General features: G+C 44.4%; 1 protein-coding gene across 1 annotated transcript in view; it reads right to left on the bottom strand.

The window, feature by feature from the left end:
- Window positions 1–1705: 1705 nt before the first annotated feature.
- Cap2 (cyclase associated actin cytoskeleton regulatory protein 2) overlaps window positions 1706–17974 on the bottom strand; it is a 147423-nt gene continuing 131154 nt past the window's right edge. The window contains exons 8-13 of the mRNA XM_040755918.1: window positions 16392–16581; window positions 14142–14314; window positions 12992–13115; window positions 12816–12898; window positions 6204–6344; window positions 1706–3043 (exon numbers count right to left, since the gene is read on the bottom strand). Of these exons, the coding sequence (XP_040611852.1) occupies window positions 2960–3043; window positions 6204–6344; window positions 12816–12898; window positions 12992–13115; window positions 14142–14314; window positions 16392–16581 (795 nt within the window). The 3' untranslated portion in view covers window positions 1706–2959. The remainder of the gene's footprint in view (window positions 3044–6203; window positions 6345–12815; window positions 12899–12991; window positions 13116–14141; window positions 14315–16391; window positions 16582–17974) is intronic.

Genomic DNA, 17974 nt, shown 5'->3' with positions numbered 1-17974 from the left:
GGTGGTGGGGAATTGGATAGGTGTGGAAAATGTGTGTGACTACAGCCACACTGAGAGGTTGGGAAGAGCGGGTAGGAATAGTCTATGGACATCAAGAATAAGGAGCTGGGGCCGGGCGGTGGTGGCGCATGCCTTTAATCCCAGCACTCGGGAGGCAGAGACAGGTGGATCTCTGTGAGTTTGAGGCTAGGCTGGACCAACAGCCTCTGAAACAATACAGAGAAACCCTGTCTCGTAACCCCCCCCCCCCAAAAAAAAGAATAAGGAGCTGGGGAGATGGGGTCAGATGCAAGTAGACATGAGAGTCATCTGCACAGGCAATGCGCTGGCGGGAGACATTAGCACACCGGAGTAACTAAAGAGGTAGAGACGGGAGGGAGGAGGCAGAGATACTTAACACAACCAGGAGGGGGCAGTGTCTACCCTCATCGATGAGCGGGTAGGACCTGTTGGATTTGGTGCCTGTCAGACACTTAGATGCAATAGAGAGGAAAGTCCAGCAGTGTGAGCAAGCTGGGGCAGCCTTCCCTTGACCTGCTGTTGCTTCTCCTTGTGCAAGGGGCTGACGTCCCTGGATCCCAGCTTCCTCCTTTTTAAAGTGACAACGTTCCCGAGACAGAGTCATGCTTCCCATGACGCTGATGTGAACATTTCCAATGAGTGAAGGAATAAACGAATTACTTGGTACATATTCTCTATTATTTCCATAGCCACGTGACTTAGAACCGACTCGCCTCAAGATGTCTTGCTGCAAAAGAAAAGACGTCCAGAAGCAATTTACCTGGGCTGGGGGCAGGGTTATCCAGGACAGGATTTGCAACAAAGACTTCCTTTGGGCTTTTCATTTTGGCCCTGAAATGTTAAGGAGACATGGAAAGCCCTTCCTGGGTGCTTGACTTTCTGCCACTATTTTCTTTCATTCTTATTTTAGTTCTTAATTTTTAAGAACTGGGTTACATAAGGCCATTTAAATGCAAATATGTAACATTCTGACAGTGATTTTATTTCTGACTTTTGACATTTTAATTTTATGAATATGAGTGTGATTGAGTGTGCAGCTGCACTACGTGCATACAGATGCCCACAGAGGCCAGAAGAAGATGTCACATCCCTTAGAACTGGAGTCACAGATGGCCGTGAGCTACCATGTGGGTGCTGGGATCGAACTTGGGTCCCCTGCAAGAATGGTAAATCTCTTAAATGCTGAGTCATATTTCCAATTCCATTTTGACGTTTTAAAGCAGTTTTGTTTTTGCTTATTTGTACACACGAGAATGTGTACTGGCATGCATATTCACGAGGGACATGTAGAGGTCAGAGGACAACTTGTATGTATATCCTACACAGGGATCCTGGGGACCAAACTTGGGTTGTCAGTCTTGACATTAAGCACCTCCATCCCTTCAGCCATCTCTCTGGTCCTGTAATTTTTTTGTTTGTTTATTTTTTGATTTTTGTTTTTTTGAGACAGGGTTTCTCTATGTAGTCCTGGCTGTCCTAGGATTCACTCTGCAGACCAGGCTGGTCTGGAACTCATAGATCTAGCTGCCTCTGCCTCTGGAGTATTGGGATTAAAGGCGTGCCTCCACTGCCCGGCTCCTAGATAGTGTCTCATGTTGTATGCCTGGCTGACCCCGAACAAATGAACAAACAAGCAAGCATGCAAACAACAGCAACCAACCAACAAAGCCAGCCAGAATTCATCTGAGTATTTAAACAATTAGTTTTTACTTAGTATAAGTTTACTGTTCAAAAATGCTATTTACTAGAGCCACAGCATCATTCATAAGGGCAGAAATTTTATAGCAAAACCTTGATACACGAACATCAGTGGTCTGGATACTATATGGATATAGAAGCTATTCAAAAAGTGAAAATGATATTCATAGTGAGAGAAAGCGACACTCAATAGGCACAATCTAGATGCTCCTGTTGGTTCCAAAAGTGTTGCGCTACTACGTGACCCAAGAAACCGCAGCGTTCCCAGTGCTGTGCAGAAAAGAGACGCAGAGCAGTGTCACTGCTTACTTGAAAAAGTGTGAACTATCAAGACTAGAAAACCTGAGGGGAGTCAAACAGCAAACAGTGTAAGAGGCAATAGTCTGGCTCTGTGGCCTTCGTCTTTGAGGCTGGTTAGCGTGGGGAGCCTGGTGGATGGGAAAGGAGCTCATCTCTAACAAGCATTCCAGACGGTATGGGGCGCTGGAAAGTATGAGCGGCTTTGAAACTGGAAAGCAAAGGCTGAGCTATTCTTGGAGCAGAGCTGAGGTATTAGAAAGCAAAACGAGGACTGCGTCCCCCTCCCGCCCTTTGGCTTCAGGATATGCAGACAAATAAGAGTTTTCAAGTGACGCAGCAGGAAAGTATTTAAGATGAAAAGTTAGAATTTGTTCCATTTTTCAGTAACTGTAAAGGTGTTTGTTTTTTCCAGGACCAAGAAACTGAGTTTGGTCCTTGGAATTTTCCTGTGTGTGTGTTTATAAAAACATGAATCGAAAAATGTATTCATGCTGACAGGATAGCTACACAGATAAAGGTGAACATGTAAAAATTAAAAATAGAGTCATATTTTTCAGGGCACAAGACTATTTTATCATATTAAAATTGTCTAGAAGGTAAAAGCGTACACAGATGCTCTAAGGCCTTAGTTTGCAACTAGCAATTAAACCTAAGTGAAAATGCGAGCAGGGATTTGACTGGTCAGTTATGGTGTTCATGATATAACAAAAACAGAATTCTTTCTCCTTTAATTCTGCTGTGCTCACGTGGAACTAAAATCACACACAAATCATGATCAAATGTTAAGTACTTCAAAATACCCACAGAAGCGTGCCAGAAAAGACACTGTTTCCACAGCCCAGAACCGCAGGAGGCTGACACAGAGGCAGGGGCTCCGGTGAAATCTGGTTCCTAGTAGCTGTTTGCTAGAGGAGTTTCAGGGAAGGATAGCTCCTGGAGGTCAGGCCATGATTTCTGCGGGTTCGGTGACCAGCTTGGATCCATCCCATATGGTCTTGAACTGCTCAGGGATGGGAAATTCTCTCTGGAGGAAGTCGAGAAGACAGAGTTATTTACATGAAAGGTTCCTTTTGCAGGCAGGTAGAAGGCCGACTTATGTCGTCTGATGAGCAAAAGAAACTGCATCAAATCCCAACCCGCACCTTATAGAGGTCCCAGTCACTTGCAGCTCTGTGACTGCATGCTGGGGTCATTCTGGCCGTTAGTATTTACAAAAACCAGGTTTACTTTTGGAGACAGGGCTCACGTACCCACGCTAGCTTTGGACTCATTATGTGCTTGAGTGTGGTTTACATTCAACCTCTGATGCTGAGCTTTGGGACTACAGGCATGTGCCACGGGTTAATGTTGCTGGAGGTGGAAGTCAGGGCCTCATTCATGGTAGGCAAATACTAAACTGACCTATACCCCGAGTCCCAAAGTAGGCATTCTTATGAGAACCAGATACCAAACTCAGGTAATCTCCAAAGGTCTCATGAGCTCAGTGCTACTGAGATGCCATCTGCAGGGAGCAGAGGCTCAAGACCTTCCGCAGCTGGCCCAGGATGGTAGCACCAGTGAACAGAACGGCCAGTGTATAAATTCAGGCAGTCTCTCTTAGCCATTGCTTCCCACCAAATCTGAACATGCATGGAGCCAGCCTGTGGTCTTATTAATTCTGATCAGCAGGGCTGGGAAAGGGACTGGAAAGCTCTGGTCATCAAGCTCTCAGGGGAATGGAGCCCAGACTTGTCTACTCTTTGAGATACTGTAATATGTTCTTTGGGCATGAGAACACACACACACTCACACACACACACACTCACACACTCACACTCACTCATGCCCCTCAGCTCTGGCTTCTGGATCTTCACTAGACTTCCTCTACAGTCTTGAGGAGTGATTTACCTATTGATCTTGCTGTAATAAGGAAAATTCTAGAATGAAAGTTTCAATAGAAAAATCAAATTCTGTTTGATACAGGGTCTTATGCTATGTAGCCCAGGCTGGCCTTGAACTCATGAGTCTCCTACCTCAACCTTCCATGTGCTAAGACTACAAATGTATATCATGGTCTTCAGCCTATAATAGAAATACCTTGAGTGATTTAATGCATGTGTGTACCTGGTACCACTTGTGGCACTCTTCAAGTGTAAACATAGCTTTGTATTTGGTCTCAAGTGGAATAGCTTGAAACAGACCTGGACCTAGGGATAGCCCAGGGTCTACTGCATGCTAGGTGCATGCCCAGTCATGAAGGGGCCTCTTTGGTAGTAAGGTGCTGCATCAAAGAGACTGATGCATCCAGCACTGTCCTCTGGGAGGCTGGTTTCTCTCAGGATGAAGCATGCCCGTGTCAATTCCAACATTCTAACACCCAAGGCAGGGTCAGCATCGCTCCCTCCCACCTCCTGCTGGAAAATGTGGAAAAAGGTCCAACGACTTGAGGGAGCAAAATCATTGACCCAAACAGACAAGGCTACGTTTCAGTACAAAAGCTTAGGCTTTGATTATAGTCATTCTCTAGGTTAATGGGTCTTAATCTGGGTTCCATTCTGGAATCCACCTGAACATCTCCAACAATTGCAGATGCCTGGTAGCAAGCTTAACGAGTTTGATGTGCTTATCCAAACCCCGCCACTTGTCTTTTTAGTTGATCCAGTTCCCATACAGCTGAACATTCTGCTTAAATAGCTACAAAGACCAGGGATGGCCCAGCATATATGTGGCTATCCCACTCTGCTGCCCTACTCCATCTGTACTGGCTGAGGACCCAAGAGGCAATGCTTGTCTAGCTTAAGATCAGAGTTTCTGTACCCAAAGTGGTGAATCAGTGACCACTGTCTGCAGAGCACCGTGCTGGAAATGCAAGTGAGGAATTCTAGGCTGCAGCGTTTGGTATGTGTGGGTAGATCTGAAGAAAGCACCGATGGGTGTGCAGAGTCTCTGCTTACGGAAATCAACCTGTCTGCTGACTGCTCTCAAGATAGCTGCTAACTGACCCATCTGGCTGGAGTGGCCCCTCTCCTAAAAGCATGCCTGTTAAAGCTCTTGATCTGCTGCCTCCTCCTGCCCCACACAGAATTCTCCATGTGTTTCTTCTGCTACTACTTCCGTGCAGTAACAACCAGCAGAGCTGCCCTATTTCAGAATCAAAAAAAAAAAAAAAAAAAAAAAGAAAAGAAAAGAAAAGAATGAGATTTACTCAATCTCACTCAACTTTAACATGTGAGGATTTTTTTTAAGCTGCTTCATTGGGGAGAAGATGTAAAGAAAGGAAATTCTGGCTGAATTACTTGGGCTAGTGTTTCTAAATGAGGAATTCAATGGGCTGATAGTATGAGAGACTGCAGAGACAGGATTCTGTGGCTGGGGAGACAGATGGCTTAGCGGGTGGGCAAGGTGCTTATCTGTCTAAGCAGGAGGATGTGGTGACATATTATGTATGATTTAACAAAGATTGCCTGAAGTATCAGGATGCAAAGTCAGCCACACTAGATAGCTATAGAAGCTAGGCAGCGGTGGTACACATCTTTAACTCCAAGACTCAGGAGACAGAGGCAGATGGATCTCTCTGAGTTCAAGGCCACCCTGGCCTACACGAGAGTGAATTAGTGTAGACGAATTAAGAGGTCAAGTCTTTAATCCCAGCCCTAGAGATATATATATATATATATAAAAGACAGGAGCCTCAGCTGCATTCTGAGATTTAGTCCCCAGCCACGATGAGGAGAGGCAGCAGTCTGAGGCTTGGTGGAGAGCTCCTGGAGACAGGATCACCCCCTTTGGTCTGAGGTAGAGGTAAGAGCTAGTGGCTGACTGCTTTGCTTCTCTGAACTTCAGCTTGGAGCTTGAACCCCAATATCAGTCTATGGGGCTTTTATTTTTTTGTGCTACAGAAACAGGTAGGTCTACCGGCTACTCTTTCTCCTCCCTTCCTTGCAACCCCCAGAGCATCTCTCATTTGTTTACCTGTGTCAGAGAAAGGGGAAACACAGTAGGACATCAGATGCAAAGTGCCAGCTCATGCAAGTAATGAATAGCAGTGTCTCCAGACACAAATGCAGGAGCGAACAGCACAGGGCCGCACGGAAGGTGTCGTCTACAGATGGATCTCGTTAGACGGTAGCTGACGAGCCACTCTAAGAACGCTAACACAAGCATGCCGCAGGAGGTTTCCGGACAGGCTTTTAGAAGGTACTTACATAATCGTCACCCTGAGGGATCAGTACATTCATCTCAGATGACTTGGCACTCACGATCTCACAGTCAAGCGCATCTTCACTGAGGTACAGGTGGCAGCCTTCTGTCTTATTAATGGAAATTGTTGGCACTCTCCCCATTACCTGAAAGAAGGAGGTGGAGGGTGGGGAAGACCAGAGCAACAAAATAAAAATGACCATGTACCGAAGCAGAGACTCTGCTGAATTCCTCCAGCTATGGCTTGAGTTCAGCTAAGTTATGTTTTAGGACTCATGGGGGCAGTGTGCTCTCTGTCTATGACTCGTCCCTCTCTCTCTCTCTCTCTCTCTCTCTCTCTCTCTCTCTCTCTCTCTCTCTCTCTCTCTCTGTGTGTGTGTGTGTGTGTGTGTGTGTGTGTGTGTGTGTGTGTGTGGTGTGTTTTCGAGCAGGATAGGTGTCATTTGGGGATAAAATGAAAGGACTATACAGGGGAAAATCCTAACCGCTCAGGGTCTCTTTCTTGAGATGAAATTAAGAGATTACAATGTTCAGAAAAGCCTCACAACCCAGTTAGTGAATCTGAGATGCATATCCGATTTCATGATAAGAGGAACAGGATTCATTTGCTTAAAATTTAAGTTTTGACAGTTATCTGCGAGACTGGGCCTAAAACAAACCTCCATACAGATGCTGCACAATAAGATTGATTTTGAAAGGAAGCCAAGTAGATTGTCCCCAAACTCCAGAGTAAGTAAGAAGCCCTACCATTCTTCTCACTAAGTCATTTGCCGGTTAAGACTCTCAGGGCTGAAGGTGAAGCTCATATGAGAAAGGCGTCTGCGTATTTCAAAATGTATTCGTTTCAAGTGCAAACGGAAGACATTTACACAGATAACCAGGACCCCATGCGAGAGGGGCAGTGCTTTGTACTGTTTACAAATATCTAAGGCCAGTAAAAATGCAGGTCAGTTTTAGGTTTCTCCTCCAACAGTGTCCAGACCTGCCCCCCGCCCAGTGTCCACAGGGATATGTGAGTCTCCCAAAGACCTTATTAGAACTCCCTTCTTGTCATGGTAATTAAAGCAATAAAGACATCTCTCCTTTCAATCCTAAGAAAAGACTAGTTTGAAAACCAAAGGAACACATTCTGTTGGTGGTGTAGGTGCCCTAAGAGCTTTTTGGGGGGCATGGGGGGAGGGATGTCTAGCCAGGTCACCATGCTTCTCTCTCTTCTCCTCTTGCTCCATAGAAACTGGACACCGATGAGCTGGGTAGCTCAAGATCACGTAAGTACAGGCAGGGCTCTGCCTAAAATAAAATAATGTGTGCATACACATACCCATGTGTGTGTATATATGTGTGTGTGTGTGCTTTTTTAAATTGTGCCAGTAGCCATGTTTTGATGATTCGTTTATGTTATAATAATGAAAAGCATTTTCATGCCAGTCTGAACACCACAGATACCACCAGCCAAGTAAAGGCAAGAGATGAATTTCCAGTACGTCCTAGATGATTGACTTATAAGTATTATTTCTTCTTCATAATTTAAAAAGTTCCCACTGACTATTATTGCCTATCTTCCCCGATTTGTATGTTTTCCTAGAATATTTTGCCAAAAATAGGATTATTAGGCTATATTACATGAACTTTAGCTTTTTCCTTCTTTAAAAAATAACACTATTGTAGTAAAATCTGAAAATATACAGTAACTCACCCATTTTAAGTGTACAATTGGATGCTATTTCATAAATGTACAGAGTTGTGCAGTCGGGACTACAAGCCACTTTTAGAATAGTTCCACCATTCTAAAAATATCCCTAATAGCCACTTACAGGCGGTCCCCATCTCAGCCCCAGGCAGGTAACCTGGTTTCTGCTCCAGCTGTGCCAGGCCCTTGTGAAACAATTTACTAGACACTTTAACTAGGCACTGGAACTCTCTTGGTTTGAACAGCCAAAAATTCGCTAAGTGTTCAATCAAATGTCTTTCTCTTGTCTGTGAATGGCTCCTGTTATCTCCCTACACCAGGAACCAATGGTTCATCCTTCCAGAGGCGACCGTTCACAGCGTAGGTTCGTATCCTTAAAGACAGTACAAGATTTTTCAGGCATGGGAACAAAACATTACACTTCCTGCAACAACTTTATCAGGGTTACATTTTGGCTTATTCTCTTTTCAGTGTTTTTGAAATTTCATTCTTCCCTTCCTCCCTTCCTCCCTTCCGATTGGTCTTCTGTAGCCTAGATTGGTCTTGAACTCACTACGGGGACCAAGGATGGCTTTGAATGGCTAACCCTTGTCCTGTCTCTACCTCCCAAGTGCTGCAGGCACACGAGAACACTATTATGAGAGCATCTGGTTTTGTTGTGTTGGCGTGTTTGTTTTTGAGACAGGGTCTCACTATGCAGCCCTGGCTAGCCTGGAATTTGTTATACAGATCAAGCTGGCCTCTAGCTGCAAGGCGTCCTCCCAAGTGGTGGGATTATAGTGTACAGCACAACTCAACTTCTGTTTTGTTTAGTTTTCCCCCCAAGAACTAGAATCTCACAGTGTCACTGAAGTCCCCTGGATACCATCTCCCGCCTCACTCCCTCTTCATTCCTCCCCTCCCCGTATGTAACTACTCTCTTGCTTGTTTTTGGTTTTGCTTATGGTCTGTCTATTGGGTGAAATGCCCATGACATCACCTTGACGTGCCATAAGTCTGCTTCATGTTGAACTGGTTTGCACAGGCTTCATCTTTTTTAATGGTTATATCACATAGTACCTACCATCCTGTAAGCTACCCTTTTGCTTACTGCCTTTTTTATTTGCCTGTTGTTGAAATTAATATATTTTTTTAATGCCTGTAGGTATAGTTCACTAACCTCTACTGTTGAATATTCAAGTAGAAAGATTTGTTTATTCATTAGCCAGTTGATGGACACTTGGATATTTTTTTTATCGCCATTACCATAACACTATAACACTATACCACAACCTATACCATAACACTATAACACATGCTTTCCATGTTTCTTCAACCTGTGATTAGAACTTTATCGTGTGGACATAAAACACACAATGACTCAGCCACAGGCTATGGATGTGGCGTGAGGACACAGTGCCAGTTTGTCCTGCAGTGAGTGTACCAGGTTCGTCACCTGGATTTACCGGGGACCCCAGTGTTCTGCTCATACAGCAGACATTTTAGCACACGCTGAGTCTTGCCCTCACAGCTCCTTTCTACACTTTGCAGAGCAAGGGCATCCCGAATGTGAAAGAGACAAGTGTAAAGATGAGTCTGCCACTGTGGTATTCATTTACACTCCTCCTGTCAGGCAGGCTAGCGTAGTATCTTCATAGTGTGTGTCAACCCCTTCACTTTTTCACATTTACACTCCTCCTGTCAGGCAGGCTAGCGTAGTATCTTCATAGTGTGTGTCAACCCCTTCACTTTTTCACATTTACACTCCTCCTGTCAGGCAGGCTAGCGTAGTATCTATCTTCATAGTGTGTGTCAACCCCTTCACTTTTTCGGGGTGGGTGGTGGTGACTTGTTTTGTTCTTGGCGTTTCGAGACAGGGTCTCTCTGTGTAGCCTTGGCTGTCCTGGAACTCACTCTGTAGACCAGGTTGGCCTCAGACTAACAAAGATCCGCCTGCCTCTACTTCCCGAGTGCTGGGATTGAAGGCCTGCCTGACTCCACTTCATTTTTTCTGTTTCTGAATTGTTAATAATCTGTTTTTCTATTAGATTACTAGTCTCACTTTCTGGTCTGTGTTAGTGTCTTCACATGATCTGGATGCAAATCTTTTTTTATTATCTACATTGTAAATATATCTTCTCAATCCATAGCTGGTCTTTCAGTTTTGCATTATAACTTCTGTTGAATGTATAGTAAGGAGATTGTGGTGTGTGTGTGTGTGTGTGTGTGTGTGTGTGTGTGTGTGTTTGTCTTACTGGAGATTTTTAACTAGGACTTCACCAATGCTATGTGAACACTTCACCACTGAACGCAATCTCCAGCCCAGAATTTTACTTTTAACTGGGTTAGATTAACCAGCTGTTTTCTTTGTGGTTTGTGGTTTTGAGTTCTAAATTAATGTCTAACCATGAAGCCATAAAGTTTTCTTTTCCTGTATGTTATTCTAAATGTTAGAAAGTATTTAGTTTCTAAATTAGAACCTTATCTTAATGTCTGGCATGAGGTGGAGATTTAGTGGCTGTTTTATTTTTAATTTTTCCTTTAAAAAATTATATGTGTATGGGTGTCTTGCCTGCATGTCTCTAGATCTGCAGTGCCTGCAGAGTCCAGAAGGGGGCGTCAGATCCTGAAACTGGAGTTACAGATGGTTGTGAGACATTCCAGAGTGCGGACCACATCTGGCTTTCCTGGAAGAGCAGCCAGCTCATTTAACTGTCAAACCATGTCTATTGTTTTCCCACATAAATAACCAACTGTTTTAAAGTCCATTTCAGTGTAAACACCTGCCTACTTCAGGGCTTGCTAGTCTTTTTTTTTTTTTTTTCTTCTTATATGTCCAACCATGTGATACCTTAGAATGACTCAATTCCCCGTGTTCATCTACTTTCAAATTACTTTATCTAGTCTTTAAGAAAAATTAGCTTACTTGTTTTTGTTTTTTTTTTTTTGAGACAGGGTTTCTCTGCCTGGCTGAACTGGAATTTGCTCTACAGACCAGGCTGACCTCAAATTCACAGAGATCCGCCTGCCTCTGCCTCCCAAGTGCTGGGATGAAAGGCGTGCGCCTTCTCTATCTGACTTTATTTTACTTTTGAATTAAGTGCATCACACACATGTGTGGGTTTGTGCATGCGAGTGCAGTACCTGTGGAGGTCAGGAGAGCACTTCAGGTGCCCTGGAGGTGAAGTTACAGGACAGGTGGGAGCAGCTTAGTTTGATGCCTGAGAGGAACCAAATTCAGATCTCTGCAGGAGCAGCACTCCCTCTGAACCACCCAGTCGCCTCTCCAGCCCTACGGTTTTTGTTCACTTAGCTTCTAAATGAATTTCAAGTTTTTCTTACATAAAAAATCTTATTGAAATATTTGAGCTTTGTTGGACTTACAGATGTGTGTGTATTTATGTGTGTGTGTGTGTGTGTGTGTGTGTGTGTGAGAGAGAGAGAGAGAGAGGTGATGATATACTGGTGATTGCTCATCTAATTTGCAATTATCCTGTGTTCTTTATAAATATCTTACATTGGTTTTGTTAATTCATTACTTGGTCCCCTTTAGTCTTGTTGCCATTTTGAATATTAGTTTGCATCACATTTCCTAATGTTTATTTGTGGTGTCATGAGAAGATGTTGATTTTTTTCCCCCACTGATAGTAGACCTAACTGTCTTGGTGTATATTTCTTTAGTTTATTGAGTCTCTTGGCTTTTATATAATACAATGGTTCCATTGTTACATAAAGACTTTTTTATGTCTTCCTTTTCAATTTTATTTTTCTTATCTTATTGCAGGAGATAGGGCCTTCTAATGCATGGTTGAGCTGAAGTAAGGAAGGAAGAGAGCTCTTCCTTTGGTGTCAGTGGCAGTTCTTGTGAATGAAATGTGGCCTTTGCTGTAGGATTTTGAGAGAGATCCTTTATTTGGTTACAGGATGCGGTATAATTGCCCTTTTCCCTGGGATTATCAGATATGTATGCAGAGCTGGCATTCCTACCCAGCCTTCAGGATGCCCAATCAGGGCTGTTTCCATACAATGGGCACAAACAGCACTGTCTCCCTACACGACAAGGTAAATATACAGCTGTGATCTGGACAGTTAGATGAGTTCTAATTAAAAGTGTGAATGGAGAGAAGCCCAGGAAAGAGAGAGATTTATAAAACGGAAATCTAATTTTGTCAATCATCACGAGGAAACACCAGATTGTAAAGGGTAATTAACAATATGCCAATAGTGTGATCAATGAGGAAAATTGGACTTGGCCCAAAGTCAGAAGTCTGTAGTTTTTTGTATGTTGTAGAAAGCCTATTTAATAAAATCAAAATTACTAGAGGGGCATAGATTTTTCTCTGGTTTCTGAAAACTCAGTTTTAATCCTACTGCCTGGGTTGTTTTTCTGATTATCTCACAGATTCTATCCATCTCTCCCTTCTTTCTCAGGGTCATTTGCCCCATGGGGGATATTCTCTTTAGCAGAGGACTATTATTATCCTATGATAGTCTCTCAATATCCTTATTCATATAGTAGCTGCCTCACCCAATCATGTACTCAGTAACATTTATGGGTCCACACGGTATTCAGGTGCTATCTGTTTTTAGAACGGTAAAGGTTGCAGAGCTGGCTTTACTTTCTGTTTTAGTGCTGTGGATGAAACCCAAGGCCTTATGTGTGCCTGTACGGTGGGCCACTGAGCTACGTCCCCAGCTTTTTAGCCATCCGTGAGATGGAGAGGATAAAGTATGTGTTTGCAGTACAAAACGGGAGGGGGGAGAAGACTGAGACTAAAGACAGGGCTTCCCCAGAGAGATGACGATGGAGCTGTGTTTAGAAAGAAAGGGACCTGGGTGTTTTCTGGGTGGACAGGAGGAACAAGTCCCTTCCTCTGTCCTCTGCTGGAAGATGAGTGATCCATGCAAAGCCATGACAGTGCAGAGCATGACTCTAGAGGCTGCTCACCTGGATCTGAATGTCCTTGGAGTTGATCACTTCCACAATGCCCACCACATTATCAAACACCAGGCCAAACTTCTTGCAGTTATCTAAAAGGGGAAAAGAAAACTCCAGTACATGCACATGGCGTGCTTCTGTAGCACAGCTCATCACAGCAAACACTCGGCCTTAGTTTTGCCTACCAACAGTGATGGAATTTATTTTCCCCTTTATCTGAAGAGTGGATTTTTCACATTTGAAAATGTAAGCCACTTGTTTCAGCTCAGTCTCTGAGATGACAAGGTCATTCTTGTCCTCTTGGTATTCCTAAAAGTAAAGCAGACATGGATATGAAACATAAACGGAAAGACAGACGGAGTCCTCTGAGTGCTGGCATCGCTAGAGGCTTCAACAGAATTCTCGCCTTTCAGTGTATTTCCTTCCAGAACATTCTCCTTATGGAGAAACCTCTGGGTGTTAACTGTTGATTGTAATTATGGGAGTGAGTGAACCACGGCTTGGAAGAGGTTATCGGTTTGCTAAGAGTCACATGCCAGCCGCCCTGCTACAGGGCTGGGCTGGAGCAGGGATGTGGTTGCCATGGAGATGTGGATGCTGATGCTCCCCTTGGTTCTGCATCAGACCCTGCTGTGTCCATCAGGCGATGGGACTGGTGATGTCTGCACAGTGATCTAAGCTCCAGGGTCTATTCAGGCCCTGTCAACTTTTTCAGGGACGTTTTCTTCCTTAATCTTTAAGGAAGTTCTCTGGGTCAGTAGTGGGCTCCAGCTGTTATACTCATTCAAAGCTTTTATGGCCTGCTCATATGACTCACCCTGAGAACGATGTGTGGCAGCAGTGGCTTAAGGTTATGAATGAAACAATCAGCCCAATACCACAAGGCACAGACTCTTAGGACCACATGTTGATGGCTTCTCCCATAGCTACTGACTATCTAATGACTATCATTAGTCATGCTCATAGAAAGGAAGCAGACTGGCAGTGACCAGGAGCTAGAGGGTTAGAGTTCTGCAAGATAAAGAGCGGTCTGTGGTGAACGCCGAGGCTGGAAACACAGCAGTGTAAACATACCCAAGACCATAGGACGGTTAATCGTAAATGTTATGTGCATTTTTTACCACAGTTAAAAAATAGTTCTAGAAAGTAGAAGGAAAGAACGCATGGGAGCAACTGGAAAACAATCTGCAAGCCTGCAGAAGTGCCTGGTGTTTTTCCTCTTGGCATTTCACCTACAAATCCCTGTGTCTTTGGGAAGTGGTTTTAGCTGTTTGGGACTTTAGAAGTCAGGTTTAGCCGAGCAAATCAGAGTAAATGTTAAAGGACTTCACTCACCACTCTCCATTTCTTCCCTTCCAGCTCCATCACTGGAGCATGTTTCTGAGGAGAATTCGACTTTGGAGATGTAGGGTTTGGAGTGTGGGTTTTGGTTGGAGATCGAGTTTGTCCTTGAGCCCTCAGGCTGGGGTTCTTGTATGTCTTCTGGTCATCAGTGACATGCCGGAGGCCTAGAAACGTTTGGCAACTGGTTAGTTTAAATTGTCAACTTACCCTAAGCTAGAATCGCCTGGGAAGAGAATCTCAACAAGGGACTGTCGTGATTGTAGATCAGGTTAGCCTGTGGGCATGTCACATGTCCGTGGGGGACTGTCTTGATTGTCTTAGCTGATATGGGAACAGCCTAAAAATGGGTTTTGCACCAACACCATTCCATGGTTTTGGACCTTGGACTCTGTAAGAGTAGAGAAAACTATATGTTTACTAAGCATGTGTGTGTTTATTCTCTCTCTGCTCTTGACTTCAATGTGACTCGTTGCTTTAAGTTCCTGCCTTGACTTCCCCACAATGAAAACTGTAACCTGGCCTCATAAGCCAAATAAATTCTCCCTCCATTAAAGTCACTGCCATCAGGGTATTTTATAATAGCAATAGAAAAGAAACTAAAATGGAGTGTGGCATAATATAGGTACATTTCTTTCCATCTCATGAAAAGGGAAATACCCACCATGTAAAGTATAAGAACTTTTGGTATTACTGTTTTCATTAACACTCCATTGCCCAAGATCAATATGCAGAGGCTGCATTCTGTGTGAGTTTAGACTGAAAGAAACATTGTGTGTATTTAAAAAATTGAGCATTGTTGTTTGGATGTAAATGTCCCCCAAGGTCCATGGAAAATGTGGTCTCCAGATCATGGTGCTTTTTTGGGGGGTGGGTTGGTTGGGCTGTTGGGTCTCTAGGTTTGATTGGAAGCTGGTGAGTGAATCCTTGCTGGAAGAAGTGGGCCACGGAGCAGGCCTTGCAATTTTATAGCCTGGTGCCACTTCCAGTCTACTTTCTACTTCCTGTTTTACCAAAATGGGAGGAGATGAATGGCCAACTCAGTTGGATTTGGAATCACCTAGGAGACATAACTCTAGACATGTCCATGAGGGAATTTCCAGACAGGCTTAACTGAGCAGAGAAGACTGTCCTTGATGTGGGTGGCCCCCTGCCATGGGTTGGGGCCTCAGACTCAACTAAAGGGACAATGTGAGCTGAGTACCAGTGTTCATACCCTCTGCTTCCTGACCCACTATGAGGGGAGCAAGCAGTCTTGTGTTCCTGCATGGACCTTTCCCTACTGATGGACTGTATCCTCTCAAACTGTGAGCCAAAAAAAAGGTCCTTCCTTGAGTTACTTTTGTGAAGGATTTTGTCATAGTAGTGAGAAAAGTAACTAACACAATGAAGATGACAACCTCAGCAAAAAAGGCAAATAAAAATCCTACAAATCCTCAAGCCATCTTACCCCCAAAGGCTTCTTGGTTTACTCACTGTCAAATAATTTGCTAGGTGTGGCTTAAAAAGCTATGATACCCTAGTAGGCATTTTTCAGAATTTGAAACCAGCTTTAGAGTTAGAAGCCCATTCCTTTACTTTGCAAGTGAGTTTCAGAGGGACCAGTAAAGCAGGCCCCAGCCAGGGCTAAGTTTGGAAAGTTCGAGTTCTTAGCCCCATGTAGAGGGACATTTACACCCTCAATCCTATAGTTCAAAAAAATAAAAAAAAAGAAAAAGAAAGAGAAAAAGAAAAAGAAAAAAGGAAATACCTGCAACACACCTTCTGGTAACACGACTATATTGTTTAGCATTCGAGTACTTTTGATCCTGATAAATTTTGAACATTTACATTTTAAAAAATCAACTATTTGTCATATTGCAGGACAGTGGGTACTACTCAGTGTTTTTATTTCATTTGATCTTGATGACTTAGCTTGGAAGGACGGTGGGAAGCACTGGGGCTGAGGGGTACCACTCAGTGTTTTCATTTCATCTTGATGACTTAGCTTGGAAGGACGGTGGGAAGCACTGGGGCTGAGGGTACCACTCATTGGTCAGCTGAGAACAAAGTCTCCGAGTTCTTGCTGGTTCACGTGGCAGCCATGGAGCCCATGTTCCTGGAGCTTCCACCTCCCAAAGGCAGCGCTTGCTCCCTGTGTCCTAACGCGGGGCGGAATGCTGTACATTTCACCGGGGCCCTGGAGAATCCATGGGCCTAGAGCCAGAGGGAAAGGGAACCTGCTCCCAGGATTTGTTTTCTTACCTTTTGTGATGGCTTCTCCTTGGTTAAGCTGGGCGAATAAAGCTGAGCGAGAAGGAGAAGACTCCTCATTTTTAGCCTCATCCTCAAAAAGTGGAGGCGGCCCAGGAGGAGGTGGTGGTGGAGGTGGTGGTGGGAGACCAGGTCCAGAGGAGAGGACAGAAAACACCGATGCTGTGGTTGCTACAGGACCCTGTGGGAGACAGACGATGGGAGCTTGGCTGAGCCTGAAGGTCTGGCTGCGAGTCTGTCAGGAGGTCCAGACTCTTAAGTGGGGTCCCGTAGGCAGAACAAGCAAGGTGAGCTTGTTTGAAGGGCTCTGGATCAGGATGGGATCTATGTTGGGAGCATATAGCCTGTCAGGTGGGCCCTATATACTTAGGAATCTCACTGCAAGATCTTCAGCAAACATCCACAGTCCCAAATTCATGCTCAAGGCCCTGTATAAGAGTGAAATCAGCCTTGACTAGTAGAATTGTGAGAAAAAGTGGCTCAAAAGATCAGAAAATTAAATTTTTGTGGATAGTGGAACCCACAACTGAAAGAGACAGACAGACAGAGAGAGAGAGGAGAGAGAGAGAGGAGAGAGAGAGAGGGAGAGAGAGAGAGAGAGAGAGAGAGAGAGAGAGAGAGAGAGAGAGAGAGAGAGAGTTAGCAGACTTTTTTGAGCACTTCTGAGTAGCTGAAGATAGACTGGAATTCTCTGGGACTCACTTCACAATTGTGCGTGCCTCAATGACAAACAAAGGCCGTCTGTGACCTGGGTGACTGTCAGACACAGAGGCGGAAGGCACCTGGGACCCGATGATTGCTCCGAAAGTATCTGGACTGATAGGTCAGTAGAAACCAGACCCTTAGCCAAGGTCAGCAGTCCTCATTTCCTCTATTGTGTGGCATGTAGCCTGAAGCTCAAAGGTCTGACAAACTCAAATGGTAGGACCAGGAGATACGAAAGAGGGGTCTTCTTGTCACTGCAGTGGCTTATCTTCATGGACATGGCATAGAGTCACTCTAAAAGCACACCTCTGACTGTGTCCTTGAGGATAATCCCAGCAAGGTTTAGCTGAGAAGGGAACACCAGCCCTAGGGGTTGACAGGACCATTCCATGGACTGAATGAGGAGGAGCTGAGTGTCAGCATTTGTCCTTCTGCCTCCTGACCACAGGACCATGTGACCTGCTACTTCACACCCCTGCTGCCATGCCTTCTCCACTGTCATGGGCTGTGTCCTCAAACAGTGAGCCGCATCAGTCCCTTGTCCCTTAAGCTGATGCTTGTCAGGGGTTTGGTCACAGCAATGAGACAAGCACCTAATGTAGACCCCACTGACGATATTCTCAGAGGACTTTGTTTTGTTTTGTTTTTTGAGATAGGATTTCTCTGTGTAGCCCTGGCTGTCCTGGAACTCACTCTGTAGACCAGGTTGGCCTTGAACTCCCAGAGATCTATCTGCCCAGCCTCTGAGGACTTAAAACCAGTCTGATAGAAACTTAAATATACTACGAACTTAAGATGCATATGCTATTATACTTTTATCTTTAATGTCTTAGTTACTGTTCTATTGCTGTGAAGGAACACTATGCCCA

This window comes from Mesocricetus auratus, unplaced genomic scaffold (genome assembly GCF_017639785.1).
Source record: "Mesocricetus auratus isolate SY011 unplaced genomic scaffold, BCM_Maur_2.0 Super-Scaffold_100013, whole genome shotgun sequence".
Classification (NCBI taxonomy): domain Eukaryota; kingdom Metazoa; phylum Chordata; class Mammalia; order Rodentia; family Cricetidae; genus Mesocricetus; species Mesocricetus auratus.
This window is presented reverse-complemented; position numbering and strand designations above follow the sequence as displayed.